The sequence below is a fragment of the Neocloeon triangulifer genome, unplaced genomic scaffold (genome assembly GCF_031216515.1).
Source record: "Neocloeon triangulifer isolate White Clay Creek 2 clone unplaced genomic scaffold, ASM3121651v1 ptg000022l, whole genome shotgun sequence".
NCBI classification, from domain to species: Eukaryota; Metazoa; Arthropoda; class Insecta; order Ephemeroptera; family Baetidae; genus Neocloeon; species Neocloeon triangulifer.
Genome location: NW_026775562.1, coordinates 5,170,238 through 5,194,027, shown reverse-complemented (window position 1 = coordinate 5,194,027; position 23,790 = coordinate 5,170,238). Strand labels below are relative to the sequence as shown.

Sequence of the window (23,790 nt, the reverse complement as noted above, 5' to 3'; positions counted from 1 at the left end):
CGACCAAGAGAAAAAATTATATGTGTTACTTTTTTAATAATTGGGCGCTATTCTCTTGATTTAGTTCGCCCGGTCTAAAAGTTATCCCGGGATAAATCCAAAGGGATAAATTTTAACCCCCTGACACGGAATAAATAATTTTTTTATCCCACCTTAAATGTTTTGTTCGAGATAACTTTATCCTAACCCCGCGTCGGCGGGATAAATATTTAGCCCGCGCTATAATCGAATCAGCTGTTTTTATTAAACGACTCGTGAACTTTTTAAATTTTGGCCAATTGCAACAAACAAAAAACTTTCTCACTCAGATTAGAATTTTGCGAGAATCATGAAAATTGATATCCAAAGCAAACATAAAAATCTTTGTGCAACTGAAAAATTGAAATTTTACATGCATAAAATTTCAAAGAAAAAATAAAATAATTCGCCTATTTTCGCTTTGATCTTTAAATATTTGTTTAAGAAAAATATGAACAAAATTTCAAATTCAATTGCACACAGATTTTTATGTTCGCTTTAGATATCAATTTTGCCATCATTTTCATGATCCTCCAAAATGCTGATCTGAGAAAGTTTTTTGTTTGTTGCAATTGGCCAAAATTTAAAAAGTTCCCGAGTCGCTTAATAAAAACAGCTGATTCAAATATAGCGCGGGCTAAATATTTATCCCGCCGACGCGGGGTTAAGAAAAAGTTATCTCGAGCAAAAAAAGGCGGTATAAAAAATATTTAGTCCAAGTCAGGGGGTTAAAATTTATCCCTTTGGATTTATCCCGGGATAACTTTTAGACCGGGAGAGCTAAGTCAAGAGAATAGCAATAATTCCGATACAAGAATTAGGAATTCTCTTGGCCTCTCGCTCCAGTTCTTTCCACTTCGCCTGAGACCTGGCAGTGTCCATCTTTTCTCCCCAGCGGATTCCCTGCAAATTTTAAAGTTTTTTCGTCTTTTTTTCCTTTATCTGAAATTGCAGCCGCGCGCCGAATCGAGCAGATCACCGTGGAGGGGGGTATTGTCCGGCGGCTTCCGGCGAGGGTCGCCGCTGGACCTTCAGTTCTGCGGTTCGACTCTCGCCGAGCGCACGCGAGTTCCAAATTTGTTCGCACAAATCAACCGGCAGCTAGCGAATCGAAAACACAGACAAAAGCTGCTGCGTCTCGTTTGAGCCGAAGCATGCCAACGTAGGCCCGAGCGACGCCTTGAGAAATTCACCAGCAATAATGCCCAGGAAAAGCTACTTGCCAAATATCATGGAAGCGCTCGCTGTCGTCACTGTGCTCAGAATGCTGACCGATGGTGAGTCAAAAAAATTCAAAATTATTTATTTATTTGTATTTAATTTTCATGAATAATTAAAATTTTTATTATAATTTATTTATGAATGAATAATGAAGTTACCTAGTGGTAATTTTAAAAATTTGATTTTTTGAATTAGGCTGGCTAAAAAAATTTAATAGAACATAAAAATTAATGGAGTTTTGTCTTCTTCATCGTTTTTTTTTTCACGTTTTTTAGGGTGACAAAAAATTTATATTCGAATAATGTTACGTTTTTAAATTGTTCTTAATTAGTCCGGCATATGAAATATTGAAAATTTTTATGCAACATAAATGTTGACGATTCACTTGGGTAGGGAGCGCAGTTTTAGGCGAGCTCGGCGCGTTTTCGAGCGAAATTGAGAGCGGATGTTGGTCGGTGAGCATAAAAGGATGACGTGTCCATCGCAGCATCTCTCTCACTCTCTGCCATCATTTTTACCGTGCAGCGACAAATTGCCGCGGCGCAAACATGGCCGTTCCGATCTTGTTTGGCGATAAAAGCAGCCATGCCGATTTATTGCCCCCAGGAAAAGAGGAAACCGAAAAATTGGGAAACTTTTAAGTGCTCACTTTTAAAATCCAACTATGGGGAAAATACAATTTTTAGTTTTCATAATATAAGATTTAATTTCTCTTTAAAATGCAAAGAATGTTTTTTTAATTGTTTATTAATTGCGACAAGATTAACATTATTATTATTGTTTAGAGGGAAAAAAACGTTTCCCAAATTATTGCAAACGCACTGGAACTGATTAGATTTAGATCAGAAGCTCAATTTTCTACAAATTTCCTTGCTCTACATATTATTTGAACAATTGCAGTGAATTAATTTTTTAATTGAAAGCCAAGAAAATTCAACGCTTTTTTAACTTCGCTTTAAAATAATTAAAAAGTTTCTGCTTTGTCTCTAAAGAAATACATTTAAACTGTAAAAGTTAAATTTTCTTAATATTCCTTCATCTATTTTAACTAAATTGCTTTTGATATTGATATTTAAATTGAGAAAAAAAATTAATAATAATGAAATTTAGAACTTAGCAGTTTCCAGCAATTTTCCATAAGTTTAAAAGGACATTGGAATTCTTCAATTTCCATTATTTAATCTTGCGTTTTAACAATTGCTATTGATTAAAAAGAGATGTCAGCGAAAAGGCAAAATAAATAAAACAATTTATATATTTTCTATGACACAAATGAAAATTTTGTATAATTGTGAAAACTGAATGTGATAAACGATTTTTGAGCAATTATTCTAAAAACCCTCCACGTGTTTATATTTAAAATTTAGAAAATTCAGAGTCAAAATTATTTGGCGTCATTCTCGTCAAAAATACAACACACGCGGGAGTTTAATGCGCGGTTAGTTCGTCTGCGTCCACACAATATTTCCCTTCCTTTTCCTCGCTTGCTCACGAGTGGTGGCCTCGGTGGACGGTCAGTTCAACGAACTCACCTTTTCCAAGGTCCGACAGAGGCCCTGAGCGGGGTTCGTGAACGTCGGAAAATGGAAACGTGCCGTTCGCTGTACTTTTAGATTGGAGATTCGAACGCCTGCAGACCGCAAGTGTATGCAACCCGCGCGTTCTTCAAGTGTTTCTTGAGGAACGGCTGCCTACCTCAAAGGCGATTGGAGAAATTATTTTTTCTTTACATTTTCAGTGTAAAAATTCTACTAAAGAAGTAAATATTTTAAAAGAAGTCTCCATAGTTTAACCGTCAATTTTTTTCCATTTCTTAAATTTTTTTAAATTTTAAAATAGTTAAAATTATTCATGAATTATATTATAGCCAAAATAATTAAAAGTTTAAAAATACACTAACTATTAAAAATTAATTTGGGCAGTTTAAGGTTGTTTTTAGTTTCAAACTGAATGGAGAATAAATCAATTACACTTAAATTCATCTAAAAATTCAGGTTTTCACTTAGAAAATGTAATAATTGTTGTTTATATGTCCAATAATTTATAAAAAAATTTGTCAACAATTGAAACTCCGCAATAGAAATAATGTTAAGTTTTAAAATTATTAGAAATCTGCACTGCTACAAAAAAAGTAAAATAAAAACTGGAGGTATTTCCTGAAGCAATTATTCAATAAATTAATTTCCCACAACTTCTCCCTTTCGTGTGAGGGGAGCGTGTGTGGCACCTGTGGTCTGTGGCGTCAAATTAAATCGCAAGTCAACACCCCTACTGTCAGGTCACGCTCCACGCCCCTGCTGACTGAGTCCGACTGACAAATTAATATCAAGCAGATGCGGAAATAAAATATGAAAATGACGCGACAAGTGGAACGCGACCGGAAGACTTTTAAATTTTGCACCCAAAAAATGCATAAAAGAAAAAGTTTCATTCAAAATTGTTACAAAAATTATTCTTTTAAATATTGATTTGGTAATTTTAAATATTTAAAATTAAATTTATATATAAAAAATTGATATAAAAATGAAAATTCACGTTTTTTTTTAATTTTCGCGCAAATCCATTAAAATTTTTGTAATTTTACAAAAAAAAAATACATATTTCATCATTTTTTAATAATTTAGAATCAGTTATTTAATTTATTATTATCCAATTGGAAAGATTTTAAATTAAAATAAAAAAAAAAACCATTGATCGATTCAGTGAGGTGTGAATTTGCCAATTGACGGTTCAACGCGACCAATCGGCGAATTATCGCGACTTCGGCGCGTCCGCGTGAGGAGAGGGATGCGTTTTTCGTGGGGGGCGATAACCTTCGCCGGTGGTCGGCGAGCGTGACGCCGGAAGCAGTCGCGCGCGGTCCCCCACATCCGGCCACCGTCGGAAACACGCATCTGGACCACTCGAGCCGCCGAGGTCAAAGGTCGTCTCTTTTTGTTCCCACCCTCCCTCCCTCCCTCCCCGTCGGCCGTCACAGATGCTTATCTCGATCAAACTCAACCTGAATTCAAATCCGCGTGTTGCACCACAGAGGTGAAGCCGAGCGTGCACTCGACTTGTGCAATTTTCATCTCTACGTCCGGCAGTAATTTAATCATCTCGGTTTTATTGCAAAAAAAATCAACGCAGTTAAAATTTTTACGGAAAATGCTAAAAATTAATGTTTATTGTGTTTCTCTAGTCAAAATTTATAAATCCAGAAAATATATTATCATATTCAAAAAATTCATATTAAAAATTAATAAATGGAGCATAAATTTATTTCGGAAAAAACTAAAAAAAAATGCAGAAAATTATTTCATAATAAAATATTAGGCAATGTATTTAAAAGAAACAGAATTTCTTTTTTAATTGATGATAAAAATGATCAAGTATTTTTTTTTATGAAACAAAATCCCTAAAATTAGAATTCAACAAAAAATAACTCTAATTTCTCAAAGTTATAGAACGGTCCGTATTTTAGTACTGCTATTTTTATTCCACGTCTCTTTCCTCATCCGCAATTTTGAGTTAATGCGGTCATTGATTAAGTAGGTTAGGTGTATTATATTGTTCCCCACCCCCACAATTCCCAAAACACTTTCTCCACATCCAATAAAAATTAATTATTTTTGTTTAATTGTAAATTTTATTCTTACTTGGATTAAAATTTAAGTGTGAAGTGAGACCAATAGCATTTCTTTTTAGAAAACTTTAGTAAATTTAGTTGAACTAGAATTTTGTAAATTTTTATCATTTGAATAAAATTTCGAGAGGAAATTGCAGGAATATAAAAAGAATATTAAAATTATCACCATTAAATACATTTTAATATTTTGAATCATTTATTTAATTTGGTTAATGTTCTTGTTTTAAGCCCAAACCGTGTGCAACAACGGAGTGGGTCGGCTGGTTTACGAAAGGATTCCGGACATGCAGCTTAGTGGATACGATGACGACGTGGTCAGTTTTTTAATTAAATTATTTTTACAAATTTTTCCGAAATTATTTTCCATTCAATATTTTTCTGCATAATTTCTTCTTTCTTTTTTGTTTAAATGGAAAAAAATCATTTTAATTACGTTTTTTCAGGTTAGGGATTCTTCGCCGCCGCTGCGCGTGTTGCAGCGGTGCCAGGAGCTGTGTCTGCGCGACGTGACGGCCGTGAACAAGTTGATCCGCAAGTGCACCAGTTTCGACTTCCAACCGGGAAGTCGAATCGTCAGCCCGCCCAACCCTTACAACAACCCCGTGCAGACAAAAACGCCCGAGTACAGCGAGTCCGTGTGCTACATGGCCATGGAGCAGCCGCAACCCGAGGGCAACGGCGAACTCAAACTCGTCCCCACCAGCATGCACTTCAACGAAATCTGCCTCTCTTGTAATTCAATCTTAAATTCAAATTTAAATTATTGAACTAAATCAATAGCATATGTGTTCTAAAAAATTTATAAAAAAGGTCAAAATAAAAATGCAGAAATAAAAAACTTTCAAAGCAAATTATTTTGAAGAAAATTGGAAAAATCTAAAAAAATTAAAGTAAATCCTTTAAGTCTTACATAATATAAATCCGAATGACTTCAGATTCATTGTCAGAATGAAGTTTTGGCAGAATTATTACTTAAAAATAAAAAATAATTCAAGTTTTCTTTACATTTCCAATAGACTTTCAAAAATTCTAACAAAATCTTTAATAAAAAAAGTTCTAAATTGGCACCAGAATTTTTTTAATAAAATAATTTTTCAATCAGGATTTCACATTTAAATAAATCTTGTTTCCCCGAAAGATGACGTTAATCTTCTGTAAATTAATTTCTAGCTAATCGAATTGAACGGGACTGTCCTAATATGCGATATGTATTTGAGCGGTACCCTCGGAAGAGACTAAATTTGACACCAGGCAAAGGTGTCAAGGAAGTGCCGGCCTCTAATAAGACAGAGTGTGAGGAAAAGTGAGTAAAAAATGAACAATTATTGGCAAATATTTGCTGATTCTTTGCTCTATAAAAATTTTGAAAGTAATTTTAGTCCCAAATATGAAAGTTTTGGTATTTTTTAGCCAATTTTCAAGGTCAAAGCTAAAGTTACTACTTAAAAACTTTAATTAAGAAAATAATTTTTATATATATTTTTCAATTTATTTTCAAGGTGCCTGAACGAATTCAGCATGGTTTGCCGGTCTGCGTCGTTTTCCGCTGCCAGCAGGACGTGTTTGCTGAGCAGCTTCACACGCCGAACGCACCCTGAGGCCTTCGAGGACCATCCGAACACCGAGTATCTCGAAAACACCTGCCTCAACCGTGAGTGTTTTATTTATTTTTTAACGCAACCCGCACAACGCAGAAACTTGAATGTCGTTCGTGAATTAATGCAAAGGTCAACACCGGTCATATTTTTATTTTAAATTGTGAAAATGGCTTTAAATTTGACGATAGACATTAAAATCTCGGTGAAAATATTCGCACCGCTGGAAAATCATTAGAAATTCATTAACTTTTACCACCAAATTAATTTGAACTGATTGAAAGATTAGCATATTCACTTAAAACAGCTCCATTTTTTAAATTTTAAAATAGACTTGTAAGTTCAAATTTTGATGGCGGGAAAGTGCGGAACCCGGTTTAAACTCTGGAGGTTACAAATTTTTAATCGCGATTTTTAACGCCTGTCGTGATATTTTGTCTATTTTCATAATTTAAAATAAAAAACATTTCCGTTGCGAACCTTTAATAATTACAAATTTCGCCAGAGGAGCGTCGGTGTGACGGAATGATCGTATTCGTCAAAGAGGAGAACATAAAGCTGGGCGGACCGTTCGAGATGGAGGTTTTCTTCAACCTGACGATGGACGAGTGCCAGGCGCAGTGCCTTAAGTCGGAAAAGTACTTCTGCCGGTCGGTGCAGTACGACCAGGACACGCGGCAGTGCATCTTGTCGGACGAGGACTCGGTGTCGCAGCGCGAACAACTGCGCTCCACCACCGGACACCTGCCGAGACCCGGCATGGCCTCTTCGCACCGCTCCATCGGCCGATACGACCCTGCTGGCCCCTCCCACCAGTTCCTGTTCGACCTCGTCTGCCTTGACAGTCGTAAGCGTATGAACCCCCGAACACCCAAACTAACTCACTTTCAAGCTCCGTGCGTCTCTATGATCGAGAGCTGTTCCGACGCTGTGAAAGTCTCGAATTTTTAATTAAAATCCATAGAAGGGTTGGAAAATGATTGAATTTGACAAATTCAAGAGAGATTCAGCAAAACGTTCCAATAAAACTAATAAGAATTTTATAAAATTTTAAGAATTTAGCTTAAATTTTAAATACAATTTATGCTATTAGATAATTTTAATAATTTTATCAATAATTTGTCTAAGTTTTGCACAGACGAAAGTTGTTAATTTTGGAAAAAATGAATGGGAAATTCGGTAAATGTTGAGTCCATTTTTTTTCAACAAGTTATCCACGTTTTAAATTGAGCAAGGGATAAGTTACCTAAAGTCAATAAAAATAGTGGAAATTAGATAGTTTAATCAATATAATCTATCAAATTTTTCCCAAATTGTCCAAATTTAGGACAAGAGATGGGACAATTTCGATAATTTTAACGTCCCAAAGTTGATCAAATTTGGTGAAATTGGGCAAGTGAAACTTTTTTGTTAAAAAATATATCAAATTTCGTGCAAATTTGGAGAAATTTTGGACAAAGCGATAGCAAATTATGTCACTTTTTACCAAATTTGAAATATTTTAGGGCATAATTGTTGATATGTGGTTTTAATTTTATTGCTTTTGTTTCATGTTTCTGAAATTTTTGATAGCAATTTTTATTGCAAGCGATCTCTTAGAAGTTTTCCAACCCCGAATTCGGAAAAACCGAAAGTTAAAATGCGATTTTTGTGTTTTTCAGCCCGTTCGAACGAGGTGGACCCACCGGTGACTTCGCACCTGTTCTCGGACCGCCGTCCGGACACCGCGTTCCAGCGGTTCCGGAACAGTCGGTTGGCGGGCGAGTTCCACTCGGAGATCACGGGCCGCTCGCTGGCCGAGTGCCTGGACGAGTGTCTGCGCCAGGCGAGTTTCCAGTGTCGCTCGGCCGTGTACAGCGAACGCTTCCGCACGTGTCGCCTGAGCCGCTTCAACCAGAAGGACGGTTACCGCGTCATCTACGACGCCGACTACGACTACTACGAGAACCTGATGAGTGAGTCGATTTTTGCATTCTTTGTTTTTGTTTCTGTTCGTTTTCGTGTGTCACACTCGTTTGTCATCGTGCCGTGTGTTGTCCCGTGTGTTTGCAGACGTAGGGCCCAAACCTGAGGGCAGCAGCACCAACGTGCAGCACCAACCCGCCGCCACCCAAATAGGTAAAGTGATGTGTCTTCATGTTATCTGTGGATCTGTTTTGTTATGCGCACTTTTCGTTTGTTTTGTCAGTTATAGATATATTAAAAAAAGGGAAAATATTGGAGAAAATCTATAAGCTTTAATTAATTCTCGCAAAAGATTTTATTTATTAATTATCCAAAAGGTTGGGGCTGGGATAGGAAGAAAAAAAGCAAAATTGCGAGGAAAATATAGGCATTTTGCGATGTTTTATGTTTATATTCAAATTAAATTTTAGAAACCTTCAGAAAACGATTTCTTTTTAAATTATCATTCATGAAAAAATTGATTATTACTTTTTAAATTTGCTTTCCGTAATTAAAATAAAAAGTAACGTCAAATTTTAAGTTCCCACACCACTTAAAAGTTTTTTGGGGTAAAATGTTGAGAGTGAAATTATAATTTACTGTGTGAAAACCAAAATTTTGTCTTTCATTAAAGAATTGTAACGAAAAGACAAATATTTTTCTAAAAATTTAAATAAAAACAGGTGGAGACGGTGTTTATCCATTTGGAGGCGGAAGTGGGAGCAGCATTGGCAAAGGCAATTCAATTACTCACAGCATAAGCTCTATTTCCTAAATCCGCCCTAGACATTACAGGGCTGGGGAAAACGTCATTTCTAGATTTTTTACAAAAATAGCTAAAGGCGTGAATTATTTTTTTTTTTAATTGAACTGGGTCTTCTATATATTATGTAAAAGAAGCGAAACATAAATTAAATTAATTTTATATTTTCCTCTTAAAAAATTGCCTTCAATAAAAAAGTTCAATATCTTACCAGCCCCATATTTTCACAGTTCATATTTGGGGTGTAAAATTTTGGATTTTAGTTTCTTTTTTAAAAGCAAAACAGTCATGAATAAAATATAAATCTATATTTATAACTAAACAGGTGGAGGCGGCGTTTATCCCCTTGGAGGCAGCAGCGGAGGCAGCATCGGTGGCTACGGCGGTGCCCCTTCGAGCAGCTCCTTCGGCGGAGGCGGCTACGGAGGTGGAGTCGCCAGTGGAGGCGGTGGATACGGAGGTTCCTCCGGGGGCGGCGGAGGTTACTATGGAGGAGGCGCGAGCAACCTTGGGGGTGGCAGTTTTGGAGGCGGCGGCGCCGGTTACGGATTTGGAGGCGGTTCGCCATCGGTGGGCCAGTACGGCGGAGGCGGAATCGGTGGACCTGCTATCGGTGGCTACGGCGGAGGCGGACGACCGCCCCCAGGGCCTGTGGGGCCGCAGGTGGGGCCTTACCCTGCCGCAGGTCCGACCTTCAGCGGAGGCAGTAATTTCATCGGAGGCGGCGGAGGATATGGCGGAGCTCCGAGTGGAAGCAACTTCGCAGGAGGCGGAGGATACGGTGGAGGCGTCGGGGGCGGCATTGGGGGTGGCATTGCCAGCCACCCTGGAGCCGGCGACTCCTTTTACGGGGGCGGAGCACCTTACGGCGGCCCTGCCAAACCGGTCAGGTGCGACGAGGGCGACGCTTTCCGTCAGGTTTGAAACTCAACCTGAGTAATTTTTTGTGCAAAAAATCTAAAAATTTCATTTTTGGGCAGGTTGGAGTGCGCATGCGCATGCGACAGGCTTACATCAGAAGGTTTACTTCCGCTCAATCTCTGCTCATGTGCGAAAGGGCGTGTATTGAGGCGCATGACTTCATGTGCAGGTCCTTCAACTACAGGTAATTATTAAAAATTTCAATAATTCTATTGAATTTTTATAATTAAAAATAAAATTTATTTGTATGGTTATAGGGCACCATCACACTACGCAGACCGTGACAATTGCGAGCTGAGTGACCGCGATTCGCGAGAGTTGGACCACAACAACCCAATATTCTTCGAGCAAACGGGTGATTCGGACTTCTATGAGAGATTTGGCGGCCGAGCTAATTCTGATTGCCTTGACGGTGAGCTTTTCTTATGAATTTCAAGTACATTTTATTAATTATATGCTTTAAATAATTTGAAAATTCATTATTATTATTTTTTATTTCTAGTAGCTCAACTTTCAAAATATTGATGAATTAAATATTGGGTTGTTAGTCACGTTTTTCGGCAATAACAGTTTTTAAAGACCCACAATGATATTTTTTTTATTCCTGAGAGTAACAGTGAAGACATTTTTATTGGAAAAATCGAAATAATGATGGTAAAATTCGAATCCAAAGCGTTTTAATCGGGTTTTACCTTTTCCCGCTCAAATCATTATTTGAAATTTCGGAAGAACAGTTTTATTGATATGTTATTTACATTTTAGAAATTTTCATCTAAAAATTCCACTTTTTTGTTTCGTAGTGAGTCAAGTTTGCAGCGAAGACGGAATGGAGTTCACTTTGCGCACGACGGAGCCTTTCGTGGGCCGCATCTACACGTACGGCTACTACGACCGCTGCTTCTTCCGCGGCAACGGCGGCACCGTCAACGTGTTGCGCGTCAGTGGCGCCCACGGCTACCCTGACTGCGGCACCCAGAGGGTAAGTCCCTTCAATTTTCCATCCTAAGCATGCCATCTTCACTTGAAAACACAAAAATGTAGCTCAATTCGAGAGGCTACCGCTACGACTACCAACACGGCGGCGGTCCTCCGCAAGGGCCGCCGCACGCCGGTAGTTACGGCGGCGGGCCGCAGCACTACGGTGGCGCTGGCTACTACGGATCAGGGGCACCAGGGCCGGGACAAGGACCCGGCTACCCTGGACAGGGACAGCATCCGGTAACTGGCCGTAGACGAATATTTATATGATTCGACTATTGAATTTGATAAAGAAATTAATTTTTTTATCCTTAATGTTGCAGCACGGCGACATGATGACCAACATTGTGGTGGTGCAGTTCAGTGACTACGTGCAGACCGGTCGGGACAAGCGGTACAACCTGACTTGTCTCTTCCGCGGACCCGGAGAGGCTGTCGTAACCTCAGGCTATATCGGCGCAGGGTAAATTAATTTATGCTAAGATTATATTAGAAAGTTTTTTGCTAAATTTGAAAGATTTCACAACTGCATGAAATCGGTATTCGTTTGGCGCCAAAATTAATGAAATTTATTAAATAATAACTTAGTTTTCTTCAGTTAACAATGTTTAAAAAATGTTTTAAAAGGAATTTCAAAGCAAATCTAAAATAGGTAAAATAAATTGCCTGTCCTTTTTTCATCATTTTTTTATTTATTTTAAATAGAGAATAGACCAAATGCTATTGAAAAAAGCAGCACAAAAAAGAAGAAAATTCAAAAAATATAAAAATGTCACACGTTTTGATGTCCATTTTGAAGCAAACTTTAATTATTTTAACCTTAATCATTAATTTCCAATTTAAATTAAATAATTGCTCGTTTTCTAGTTCTGGCAGTCCGATTCCCATCGAGTATTTGCCGGCGGAAAACTCGCTGAGTTCGCGAGTGCGTCTGCTAATTTTGTACCAGGGCCGACCGACCACGACCATCGCCGTCGGCGACCCTTTGACCTTCCGCCTCGAGGCGCAGGACGGGTACAATTACGCGCAGGACATCTTCGCGACCAACGTGATCGCTCGCGACCCCTACACGGGCCGCTCCATTCAACTGATCGACCGATATGGGTCAGGATAAAATTTAATAATCATGAAATTTGGGATTAATTTTCAAACGCAGGTGTCCCGTGGACAACTTCGTCTTCCCTGGGCTGGACAAGTCGAGGGAGGGCGACGGTTTGGAGGCGCGATTCAACGCTTTCAAAATCCCAGAGTCCAATTTCCTCGTGTTTGAGGCCACCGTTCGCACTTGCAGGGACGGCTGCCAACCGGTACGTAACCACTTTAATTTAAGGTGGTGATGATTAATTTTAAATTTAGAAAAAAATTCTATTTTATTTTCTGGAAAGTTTAATTAAGCCATTGATAAGAAATTGGCATACTTGAATTCTACTGTCACCGTTGAACGTGAAATATTTCTCGATTTAAAAAGAAAAAATTAAATATTTTTCGGAGAAACACCTTAAAAAATGACTTGATTTTTGAACCAGGCTTACTGCACTGGTCACACTGGCCGAAGCGACCCGTCCTTCGGCAGACGGCGTCGTGACGTCAACGGCACCGTCGAGCTGACCGACAGCAACGGCAACAACAACATCAATGGGACCGAGGAGGAGGAGCACGTGCGCGAAATGATCAAGGTTTTGGAGAACAGGAACGAAATGGTCGATGGCGATGAGGACGTGGCGGGAGCGCAGGCGTCAGTGGGACTGCTCGCGGACGCCGTCTGCCTCACCGCCGGCGAGTACTACGGCCTCATTTCGGCCGTCATCATCATCCTCGTCGCCCTGATCGCCACCGCCGGCATCGCCGCCCTGGCTTACAAGTAAGTTTCAAAAATGTGAAAGTGGAGAAGAAAAAGTAGAATAATATCGGGTTTGCACTTCTCTTCTCGGGCACCGATGGTGCTTGATGCATCATCGGTGCCGGAGGAAATGAGCCAGACAGGGAGTCAGATGACACGGGAGCTGCCGGGGCAATCTTGTGTTTCAAATTTTACCTTGCCTAAGGTGTCAGACTTTGAAAATAAAGTACTTTATAAATAATGCTTCAGTTATTGGAGTTTTTCGTAGTCCAAATAAAAATATATATGGATTATCCTTTTCAGGGGATATTTTTTTTAGCATTATCGTTTTATAGGATAGAGAAATATATTACAAGGGCATTTATAATTTCTAATTATTATAATTCTTGAATTCTTTAGAATGGAATGGTCAAAAATTAAAATTAAAAAGGTTCCAAAGTTAAGAGGCTTTAAGTGTTGAAAAAAAACCACGTTTTTTCACGTTAAACACAAAATTTCTGTGCTTTGAACTTTAAACGAGGCCACCACACTAATTCAAACACAAAAATATTTTTTAAGGCGGTACTGGTCGGTGCAGATGAAGAACGTATCTGCAGACAGGGCGTCGTCCAACAACTTCACCACCTGCTCCAGAAGTCACGGTTCTTTGGCGTCGCGAGGTGGAGCTTCTGCCGGCAACAGCAACTTTAGTTTCATGATTCCCACTTTTACAAGACGTGTCTCGAGGTAAATCCACAAATTGGAGCAGAAACTCTCAAATTTGTCATCAAAATAGCGCCATTTTCCGTAAAAAATGTTATTTTATCCAGATCCTGTATTACTTAAAATTTTGAAAAAGTCCACAAGAAGTAATGTGGCGCCACTAGACTTCATAAGTATTAAGCTTAAAAAACCTTTCCTCTTCAAATTTTTTTTTGCAAATTTACAACCATCAGTCAAAATTTAAAACGTCAATTATTTCCACAAAATTTTGTTGATATTTTTTCTCAAACGGCTTCGTTTTGTTTCCTCAGGCAATTTTCATAAAATGTGGCGCCACCATCGCTTTTTCCCGAAACTTATTTTTCTTAATTTGACGTTTTTGTTTATGAATTTTAGTGAGGACGACTGCAGTTCGACGGCGCCTGTGGTGACGGTGAGCGGCAGCCGGCCGACGTTCGACGACCCGAGTGAGCCGATCTACACGGACCCGTCGCTTTTCGAGCGTTCGCGAAGTTTGCGCAGCATCGCCGCCTCGCAGGCTGGCGTGCTGCGTCTGCAGTCGCAGGAGGACCGATCGTGACCTGCTGAGTGACAAAATCGCGATCAAGGGCCAATTGGACACTTCAAAATTTTGAGAAAGAGAGAAAAGTGAGAAAGGACGGACGCGCAATGTGTCGCACTTTTAGCCTCTAAAGAAGAAGAAGAAGATTTTTCGTTCGGACTCTCGGAAGGACGGTGCTAAATTTCGGTGGCGGGAAACATTTGAAAATTTCGGATCATTTTTGGGCAATCATCATAAAGCAAAGGGCGCAGAATAATTATTACTTTTTCCTCCTGTGCAACGCAACAAGTGCTCGGGTGGCACTATAATAAAAACAAATTCGATTTTTTTTTTAAACTCACCTCGGCGACCTTGTTAGGACTTTCGCACGTTTGCTTGATGATTAGCGTCGGCGGGAGAGATTCTTTTGAATTTCAACGTAAGTGATAAAATAAACGTTAGTTCTCGGTTTTGGACCAGTACAAAACTTAGATTTGCTTCGTGGGTGATGGGACCGTAGAAATCGTTCTTTTAATTTGTAACTTATTTTAAATAACGCGCGCGGACATTTTCCTATTATGTATTTTTCGTGTAAAGAACAAGTTTTCGTCTAATGTTTAATTAAGTTAATTTTCGGCTTAAACATTTTTGTCTTGTACATTTCTTTTTTAATTAAAATAAAGAATATATAGCGACTTGGTATAATTTTCTTTGTTTATTTTCAAAACCCCTTAATTAATCTAACTAATTATTATACGAAATAAGTTGTCAAATTTTCAATCTCTCAAAAGATTTATAAAAATTTAAAAAATAAAATATTTCAGTTCTTAAATTTCTTTAAATTTACAAATGAATGAATAAATTAAGACTTTGCGAATTTTCAAATTTTCATGCAGCGGAAACGGCGTGCGTAATTAAACCCGTTTTGGTGCGCGCGCGAGTCGTCATCGGAGTGACCCGGTGACCTTGGCTTTCGTCACGACCGCTGGTAGGTGTGTGGGTTTGTTTGTCTCTCCAATATGCAAAAGTTGGAGATAAGGAGCGAACAGTCTGGCGGTGGTTGCCAGTTGGACGAGATGCGGCCCAGCGTGTTGGACGTGATCGCCAAGAAGAGGGACGGCCACGAGCTGTCCAGGGAGGAGATCGAGGCCTTCGTGACCATGGTCACCGACGGCACGGCCCAGGACTGTCAAATCGGTATTCAACCTAATTTTTAAATTGCGTCGAGTGTGGAAATCAAATGAGAAATTCAAACTGAAAAAAGCGTAAACTGCAAAGGCGGGCGAAATTGGACCAATCAAGAGAAAATTCCTTCAAAATTAGCCTTTTTTCCAATTTGTTAAAATTTTTATATTTCAAAAGAGTTTTCTTTAATTTTTTCAATGGTATAAGAAAAAATATGTTAAATTGAATAAATCTGTTGATATTTGCAGGGTAAGTGGAAAAAAATTGTTAGAAATCATAATTAGGAACAGGATGAAATTAATTTAATTGCAATTAATTACAAATTTGGCAGGTAATTTGAATTTGAGTTATAAATAGTCAATTTAAAACTATAAAAAAAATTAAAAATTGGTTTATAAATTTTTTAAATAAAAAATTATTATTACAAGGCCTCGAGTGTCAATTTCTTCAAACAAATTTAATTATGTCAACTGAAGATATTAAAATTAATTTTATTTACTAAAATTTTATTTTCATAATAAAAAAAATAACATTGTAAACAGTAAAAATAAATAATATTAAAATTATAATTAATTGCCTCTGGGTATTTTTTCAAGGCGCGATGCTGATGGCGATTTACTTGAACGACATGACGGAAGATGAGACGACCAACTTTACCAGGGCGTGCGTCAACTCTGGTAATTGCAATATTTCTTAATCGGTCAATTGCGACAAGTGATTTTTATGACTTTCGTCGCAATCAGTCTGCATATTGAAAAGATAAAAAGGCGAGATTAATATTTTTACCACTTGTAAGGCAAATGACCCCGCCGGTGGAGGTCAGGGGTCAATGTAGAGATGTCAAATATTTTTGTTTGCTGTTTTGTCAAGGGGAGAGATTGGAGTGGCCGAAAGAGTGGCCCTTGGTGGACAAGCACAGCACAGGTGGCGTCGGCGACAAAGTTTCCATCCCGATGGCGCCCGCTTTGGCCGCCTGTGGCCTCAAGGTGCCCATGGTGTCCGGAAGGGGGCTCGACTTTACCGGCGGAACTTTGGACAAACTCGAATCGGTGCCCGGTGAGAAAAAATAAGTAAAAATAAAATAAATATTAAGCTTTAAAAAAGCAAAATTCATGTAACATTTGATTAAATTAAGAACTGAAAAAATTAATTTAATTAGTTGATTGCATAAATTTTTTAAAAATTCCCAAAAAAACTTGAATATAATGGGGGGGGGGGGGGTGAATGTCAATTTAAAAATAAAAAAATCATGTAAAATTTGAATAATTAGAAACTTTTAAAAATAAATTAAATTGTGTGATGTGTTAATTAAATTTGCTCAACTTGAATTAAATGGGAGGAGAAAATTCATGTAAATCAGCATAAATTTGAATTAATTAAGCACCTGAAAAACTTTAAAATTGAAATTAAATTATGTAAAATTAATTAAATTTGCTTAAATGTTTTAAAAATTCTCAATAACCGAATTTAACGGGGGGTGAATTTCAATTTAATATAAAAATTAAAAAAAAAATGATTGTTTAAATTGAATAGGTTTCCGGGTTCAGTTGAGCAAAGAGGAAATGGGGGCGGCTCTTGAAAATGCCGGCTGCTTCATCGCAGGTCAGACGGACAAATTGGTGCCCGCAGACCGTGAACTTTACAAACGGCGCGACGTGACTGCCACAGTTGGTTCGGACCCGTTGGTCGTCGGTATGGATTGGAATGAATTTAAAAACGTTTTTGAACCCGTTTTTTTTATATTTTTAGGATCGATTGTGTCGAAAAAGGTGGCGGCGGGGGCCTCGGCCCTGGTCATGGACGTCAAGGTCGGACGCGCTGCCGTTTTCAAGAGCCAACAACGAGCGGAGCAAGTCGCTTCAAAACTGGTTATTTTTGAAAATCATTAAAATTCCTGAGCTGCTAGATATTTTTGAATTATCTGAAAAAATCTAAATATTTTTATCGTCAAAAGCTAAAAATTTTGAAATTTGGCAGCTCTAAATTAAGCTTTGATTAAAATAGATTGCTAATGAAAATTTCTTAATTCTTATATAAATTAACTTCTATTTGAGAAGCGCAAACCTTTAACTTTATGAAAGTCAAAATTTTTTAAAAATTAAAAAAGGTGGAAATAAAAAATAAAAAAATAACATATTCATACTAGAAATGTCAACCAAACTGTTTAAAAATTCCAATTAATTCCACGAAATATTTTTAATTATTGTTATTATTATTATTTTTTTTTTTTAAATATTCATAGAGACATTTGTGTTTTATTTTTTAGATTGGAACAGCAAACAAGTTGGGGCTGAAAACAAAGGCGGTGTTGACGGCGATGGACGTGCCAATTGGCAGGACGGTGGGCAACGCCCTTGAGATCGCCGAGTCGCTCGAGTGTCTCAGAGGTCGCGGTCCTCACGACCTACGCCAACTCGTTCTCACCCTGAGTGCGTTTTCCCCTATTTTTGAGTAAATTTTATAAATATCGCTCTAGGTGGAGTTTTGCTGGAGATGCACGGAGTGGTCGAAACGGTGGAATTAGGGGAGGCGAAAGTGGCAGCGGCCCTGGACGACGGCTCGGCCCTGCAGTTCTTTCAGAAGATGCTCGAGTGCCAGGGCGTGAGCGCCGAGGTGGCCGAAAAACTCTGTTTTGGAGACGAGTGGACGATTCTTCCCAGGGCAAAATTCACCACCGATCTGATCGTCTCCGAAAATGGTTAGTTTTTACACCAAATATTAAGAAAATTCGTACACAAATCCATTTATAAAATTTCTATGATAAAAGTAAGTTGAAAATGTGCGTGTGTGTGTTTTTTTTTTAATTTGAATGAAAATTTGAGTCTACGTAATAATTGAGGAAAAAATTAGGGTGAAAATTTGAAAACTTTTTAAAATTAGAAAACGATGAGGTCAAAAATGCGATTTTTTAATTAGGTGAAGAATTAGGGTCAAAAATTAATTATCTTTTGAAATTTAGGGAAGAATTAGTAAATCAGGGGAAATTGGGATGAATATGCGATTTGTTTCAAAACGTTAATGGGGAAAAATTTGGGTGAAAATGCAATTTTTCTAAAATAACTAGGGATAAATTAGGGTGAAATGCGCTTTTCTTGAGAAAATTAGAAGAAAAAATGACATGAAATTTTGATGACGCTAAAATTCTGAATGATTAATTTTATATTTCTAAAATTGGAGAAAAAAAATTATAAAAAGATCTCTAACGAAATGGTAAATTTTTCCATTATTAAAAACGAATGTGTAGAATAAATCACTTTAAAAATAATATATTTAGTTTTTGCAGACTAAAATTTTTAAGTATTTTCAATTCAGTTATCAGTTTAATTTTTTTATTCTTTCCCAAAATTTTACCTTTGTAACTGGAACACTTTAAATTTTGCTTAATTTTTAGGTTTCGTTGGCGATTTGGATGCTTTGGAAATTGCACGCGTTTGTCGCGAGTTGGGCGCAGGACGGAGTCGCGCGGACCAAGAGTTGGACTTGTCGGTTGGCGTCTCGCTGCTCAAGGAACACGGCGAGCCGGTCGGAAAAGGTGACCCGTGGCTGCGGGTGCACCACTCGAGCTCGGAACTCAGCCCGGGGCTGAAAGAGCGGCTGCAGGGCAGTCTCCGAATCGCAACTCAAAAGCCAGAGCTGAGCTCGCGGATCTTGAAAATTGTCGGCTGAGACGGCTGGATTTGAATTAAAAGTGCAATTTAAACACGACATTTAGTTTGGTTTAATTGTTCACGAGTCGCTAAAATAAGTGTATACACGTATATTAATATATTAAAGCACGTTCATGCGTGAATGTAGAAAATATTTTTCACAATATTTCACCGAATGAGGCAGCACTAATCACTTTTTTTTCAGTCTTACGGCGGCTAAGAGTGGCGTGAGATTTTGAGGAGAGTCGGTCGTTTTCGGAGAGCACCAAAGTCTTAGACGGAATGAACAAGTTTTGACGAAGAGGCTTGGAAATTTTTTTCGAATCGATTTTAAAATTGACCGCCGATTCTGGAACTCTTTCTCGAATCGTCTCAAATTCAAAAGTTGTGTCTTTGGAATTTCGAAAGAAAAAAAATCTTCAAAACCCCTTTGAGAAGACAGAGGATGGAAGTTGAGGAGGAGTTTTGTTACCAGAGATCCTGGGGAAGACTAGGAGGTGGGGGCGAGATTCTCGAGGCTGGGCAGGTGGACGAACGAGTCGTCGTCCTGCACGGCGGCGTCGCTGCTGCTGCTGCCGGCCTCCATTGACTCGCCCGTCTGGTAGCGCCTCATGATGGCCTCCAACTGCGGCTGCACGTACCCCAGCAAAGGCCGCTGACTCGGCTCAGCCGACCAGCACTGCTCCATCAGCCGCCAACACTGCTCGTCAAAGTGCGGCAAACGCTCGGGTCTCAAACCTGGTCAGATAAAAAAAGTTGTGTTAGTTTTGCAATTTTGTAGCAAATGAGTCAATATTTTGTTTCATCCCAGAGACAATACAAATTGAGAAAACAAATTTTTAGAGTCATCTAATTACAGAATGCTTTTGATTAATCTTCATTTTTTGTTGCTGGAAGATAATTTTCTAAATAAATTTACCGCTTTTGACATTCTTCCACAGTTGCTCCTTATTGCAGAACTGTTCAAAAACATAAGGCATGCGAACGTGCCCGGCGCAGATGTACCAGAAAAGGATTCCGAGGGCGTAGACGTCCACTGAGCTGTCGTAGTGTCCGGAAAGCAGCTCCGGAGCCATGTGGATTGGCGTTCCCACTATGCTGCCGGACATCATAGCCTCTGGGATGCAGAATCCCAGGTCTGTCAGCTTCGCTCGGTTCTCCTCGTCCAACTGTCAAACCAAAAATAAATCAGATTTATCTAAGAAACAGTTTTTAGTTTTCTTACCAAAACATTTTTGAGTTTGATGTCTCGGTGGACGAGGCCCTGGGCGTGCAGAAAACGGACACCTTCGGCCACGTCAACCGCCACTTGCAGTCTAGAAAGCCAAGACATGCCCGCCCTGAGACCGCAGTACAGGTCCTTGCTCAGTCTGTCCATGATGAGCAGCACCGCTGGTGAACAACCTCCTCCGTAACCACTGTCGATGACCGAACCGCGAACCCGCACAATTCTCCGGTGCTCCGGCAATGTTCTGTTTGAAAATAAAAATGAAAAATGAATATTTTAATTCAACAAAATTAAAATGATAATAACAAAAATCATTTTTGGACTAATGAGGAAATTTAACAACTTACCTTGTATAGTAGAACTCCATTGCAAGGTCATTCCAGTGTTTATCGTCAGGAGGCACCACGGATTTCACTGCGCAAGGTGAGAATCCTCCCCAAGGATCACAGGAAAAAACCACTCCGTACTGCCCTCGACCAATTTCCCGTCCCAGCCGAGGCATCCCTGTAATAATTTAGGAAATGAAAATAAATTCTTAGAAATGATTTTGAAATGAATACCGTATCGGACAAGGTCGCACATGGAAGTGGTTTCAAGAGAGAGACGTGCCAGTTGAGGAGCGTGATGCTTCCTGATGGCCACTCGCTGCTCCTCAGTCCGTTCCAGCTTGCCGCATATTCTGTTTTCCAGGGCACACAATGCTTTTTGGAATGAATCGTGAGAACAACGCACTTTTACACGGAACTGAAAAAATAAAATTTAATTCAATTTTACTAAAAAAAAAATATATTGATTTAAAATTTCTTTCTCTTGTAAATTTTTGGTTAATTGTCTGAATTAAAACAATCCTGACCTGAGAGCAAATTCCCCGAGCCAACTTTGAAGCGCTGAGAGAGTCGAGAATGTCTGCGGCCACTGTCCGTCGCCAGCCGGAGTCGATTGACGGTGGCGACGTCCATGGCAAAGGGATGCCCTTCATCAGGCTGCGGATCCAGTCGAACATGGAGAAGAATGGTGACGACGGACACGCTGAGATTTCAACCGAGTACGCCGCGCTTAGACTCTAGAATTTTATAAATCAATTTTTGTTTTCAAATAAATATATAAGTTCCAACTTGTCGAAGGGCATCTGTGGCCCGGATGCTGCCCTCCTCGGCGTCCAGGCAGTGCTTCTCAAGGCTCTCAAGACACCTTTGCAGGGTGCCAACGTAAGAGTCCTGAAGACAACCAACCGTGCTTGCTAATTGGGTTGCCACAGCACTGCTCAAACGGCTCAGCACCATTTGCTGCACTTCCTATTGAAAGCAGAAGAGAAAAATGAAATTAAAAATAACTTATACTTATAAACAAGACTTAATTTTATATTAAATAAAAAAATTATCTATTTTAAGCTGAATGAATAAAAAGATTTTGAATTTATAATAATTATTTCAAATCATATTCAATATTTTGAAAATTTTACTAGCATTTAAGTTTAATTTGAAAAATATTATCTATTTTAATTTAAATGAGTTTTAAATTTCCATAAAAATAAAAAAAGGACATTTGTTTACATTAGTGGCCGCCTGGGCCGCTTGGATGGTGTCAGCATTGCCAGCAACATCAAGAGGAGCTTCACACTCAGAGGCCTTGTCGAGAAGCGCCTCTCGCATGTCCTGGATGGTGTGCTCGATTAACTCGGTGATTTCCTGCTGCTTGTCGCTGGCCACCCGTATCAGACTTTGGTGCAACTCAGACTCCTTGTCCTGGACGTACTGCAACCGCTTTGGTGTGATCTGCAGCTCGCGAGCCATGTCGAACGCAGACAGAATAAAACTCCGGATGCAGGTTGACTGGACCTGATATTGAAAGATGGTTTAAATAATTCTCAATTTGATATTTCAAGTTTCAACAAATCAGTGTGAGAAATTTAGGTTCATTTAGAGCTTTAATAAAACTGCTTGGTATTGATTGTGATTTTAGTTGCAAATAATAACAAAAATTTTGATTAAAAAGAAGGCAAATTCAAAATTTTAGTTATATTATTCAAATATAAACAAATATGCATCATATTCTTAAAAGATAATTGTAAATAATTAATAAAAACAAATTACACATTCACTCCAAGCAAAAATGAGTAATAAATTGACCTCATTAAACTTTCTCCAACCAATTGCACAAACTGAATACCAATTGTCGAAGTAATTTAAATTTCAGGCACACCTCATTCAAATGTAGGCAGGCAGAGACAAGGTGATTCTGCAGGCAACTCTTGACAAAGGCACTGAAGCCGTTGTGATCGTCAATCAAAACAATTGGTCCGAAATCTGTCAAAAATAAACACAATTTATTAAATATTCAAATTCTTTTAAATTCCAACCTAAGGAGTTGAGCTGCTGCTGGATTCTCTCTTTGGTGTCGTTCTGCATGCAGATGAGGCAGAGAGGCAGGTCAGGCCAGTCTGCCCTGAGACGTCGAAGATCGGAAAGGTCGTCGACCGACAACTCGGCCGCTCGGACGCCGTACAAAGCGATGGGCAGGACCGCGTCCAGCTGCACGTGGCTCCACCGCTTGGTCACCAACACCTGCAGACCGTCCCTGAGCAGCGAGTGTCCCAACTGGACCTCCTTCACTTCAATTTCTTCTTTCACAGCCTTTGAAATTGTAAAAAAAAAATTAGAAAATAAATATAATTTTAAAAGTCAAGTTCACCATTTCGGTAATGAGCTTTAAAGGGGGATAGACCGAGGTGGGGTTGACGACGCGCAGGAATGCGTCCTCATCGTCCTGCTCCACCCTGTCCTGGCCGAAGATCGATCTGAGCACCTCGAAGCAGAGCGGCCCGACGGCGACAATGGCCGGGAACTTTCGCAGGACATCGTCGACCCTCTGGATTTTGGCGATCAACTCGCTCTTTTCTGCAAAAAAATTGAATTTTGAGAAATATTATTACAAGAATTGGGTGAATTTTCAAACCCGAGGGTAGGATGTGTGGCGCGGCCAAGTCCTCGAGCAGCTGCCGCGTCTCCCTGAGGATCCGCCGCAGGTCGTAGGTGTTGCGCAAGAAGCGCTTGTAGCCGTGCAGAAGTTTGTTCGACATCGTCCGCAGAAATCGCTCAGCAGCAGGTCCTCGTCGTCGTCATTTGTCCGACTGCGACCTTTCGACTCTGACAAGTTCTCGCCGAATCTCGGTCGACACGGACGCCGACCCGCCGATCCGCACCTGCAGCCGCCGAAACACGGACCTGCCGTTTCCCGCGGCCCCAACTGCCACCGCCGAATTCGCGAAATTGCAGATTTTCTGTCAACTCCGAGGTGATTTGCAATGGTCGCAGGCTGATGAACGAGAAACTGATCATATGGCACAACACTAGCTATTGCCAACTAAACAAAGATTCTTCCTCTAATATAATTGTTTTAACTAACACTTTAAGGAAACTACAGATTTGCGTTGAAATTTTTATGAGATGGAAATGTTAAAATAAAGTTATTTGTCTGCAGAATTAAGCAAAATGTGAAAATAATTTTAAAAGAATGTTGCTGTTAGGTTGGCGTTTTTGCGCATGTCAGGAATTGAATTCATTTGGCGCGAACATTGCG

The 23,790-nt window shown here is 39.3% G+C and overlaps 3 protein-coding genes across 8 annotated transcripts; 2 read left to right on the top strand and 1 right to left on the bottom strand.

Moving 5' to 3' along the window:
* The first annotated feature begins 976 nt into the window (after positions 1-976).
* On the top strand, positions 977-14,508 carry LOC132204524 (uncharacterized). Of its 6 annotated transcripts, none has more exons than XM_059633067.1 (19): positions 977-1,295; positions 5,096-5,181; positions 5,311-5,599; positions 6,038-6,170; positions 6,367-6,518; positions 6,968-7,315; positions 8,124-8,417; positions 9,090-9,143; positions 9,495-10,087; positions 10,150-10,274; positions 10,348-10,502; positions 10,891-11,069; positions 11,132-11,308; positions 11,392-11,531; positions 11,936-12,172; positions 12,225-12,375; positions 12,595-12,929; positions 13,467-13,634; positions 14,007-14,508. In XM_059633067.1, exons 1-19 carry the CDS (start codon positions 1,220-1,222, stop codon positions 14,188-14,190), a joined length of 3,876 nt encoding a protein of 1,291 aa, XP_059489050.1. In that variant the 5' UTR covers positions 977-1,219; the 3' UTR covers positions 14,191-14,508. The 6 variants fall into 6 exon arrangements, with proteins under 6 accessions (XP_059489050.1, XP_059489048.1, XP_059489049.1 ...); XM_059633065.1 differs by lacking the exon at positions 9,090-9,143 and adding an exon at positions 8,515-8,580 and having other exon boundaries at positions 978-1,295; XM_059633066.1 differs by lacking the exon at positions 9,090-9,143 and adding an exon at positions 8,515-8,580 and having other exon boundaries at positions 980-1,295; positions 6,968-7,309.
* Positions 14,509-15,155: 647 nt separating this feature from the next.
* LOC132204416 (thymidine phosphorylase-like) lies at positions 15,156-20,153 on the top strand. Its single transcript, XM_059632909.1, has 8 exons — positions 15,156-15,348; positions 15,933-16,013; positions 16,207-16,392; positions 16,870-17,028; positions 17,086-17,204; positions 17,603-17,765; positions 17,813-18,034; positions 18,728-20,153. Exons 1-8 carry the CDS (start codon positions 15,171-15,173, stop codon positions 19,000-19,002), a joined length of 1,383 nt encoding a protein of 460 aa, XP_059488892.1. The 5' UTR covers positions 15,156-15,170; the 3' UTR covers positions 19,003-20,153.
* On the bottom strand, positions 18,715-23,530 carry LOC132204415 (dual serine/threonine and tyrosine protein kinase-like). The gene is made up of 12 exons (XM_059632908.1): positions 23,167-23,530; positions 22,903-23,108; positions 22,571-22,844; positions 22,414-22,517; positions 21,765-22,049; positions 21,327-21,506; positions 21,065-21,274; positions 20,772-20,955; positions 20,559-20,715; positions 20,209-20,455; positions 19,903-20,152; positions 18,715-19,721 (listed from the first exon to the last, which is right to left on the bottom strand). The coding sequence occupies exons 1-12, from the start codon at positions 23,288-23,290 to the stop codon at positions 19,474-19,476; spliced, it is 2,469 nt and encodes an 822-aa protein (XP_059488891.1). The 5' UTR covers positions 23,291-23,530; the 3' UTR covers positions 18,715-19,473.
* Positions 23,531-23,790: the final 260 nt, after the last annotated feature.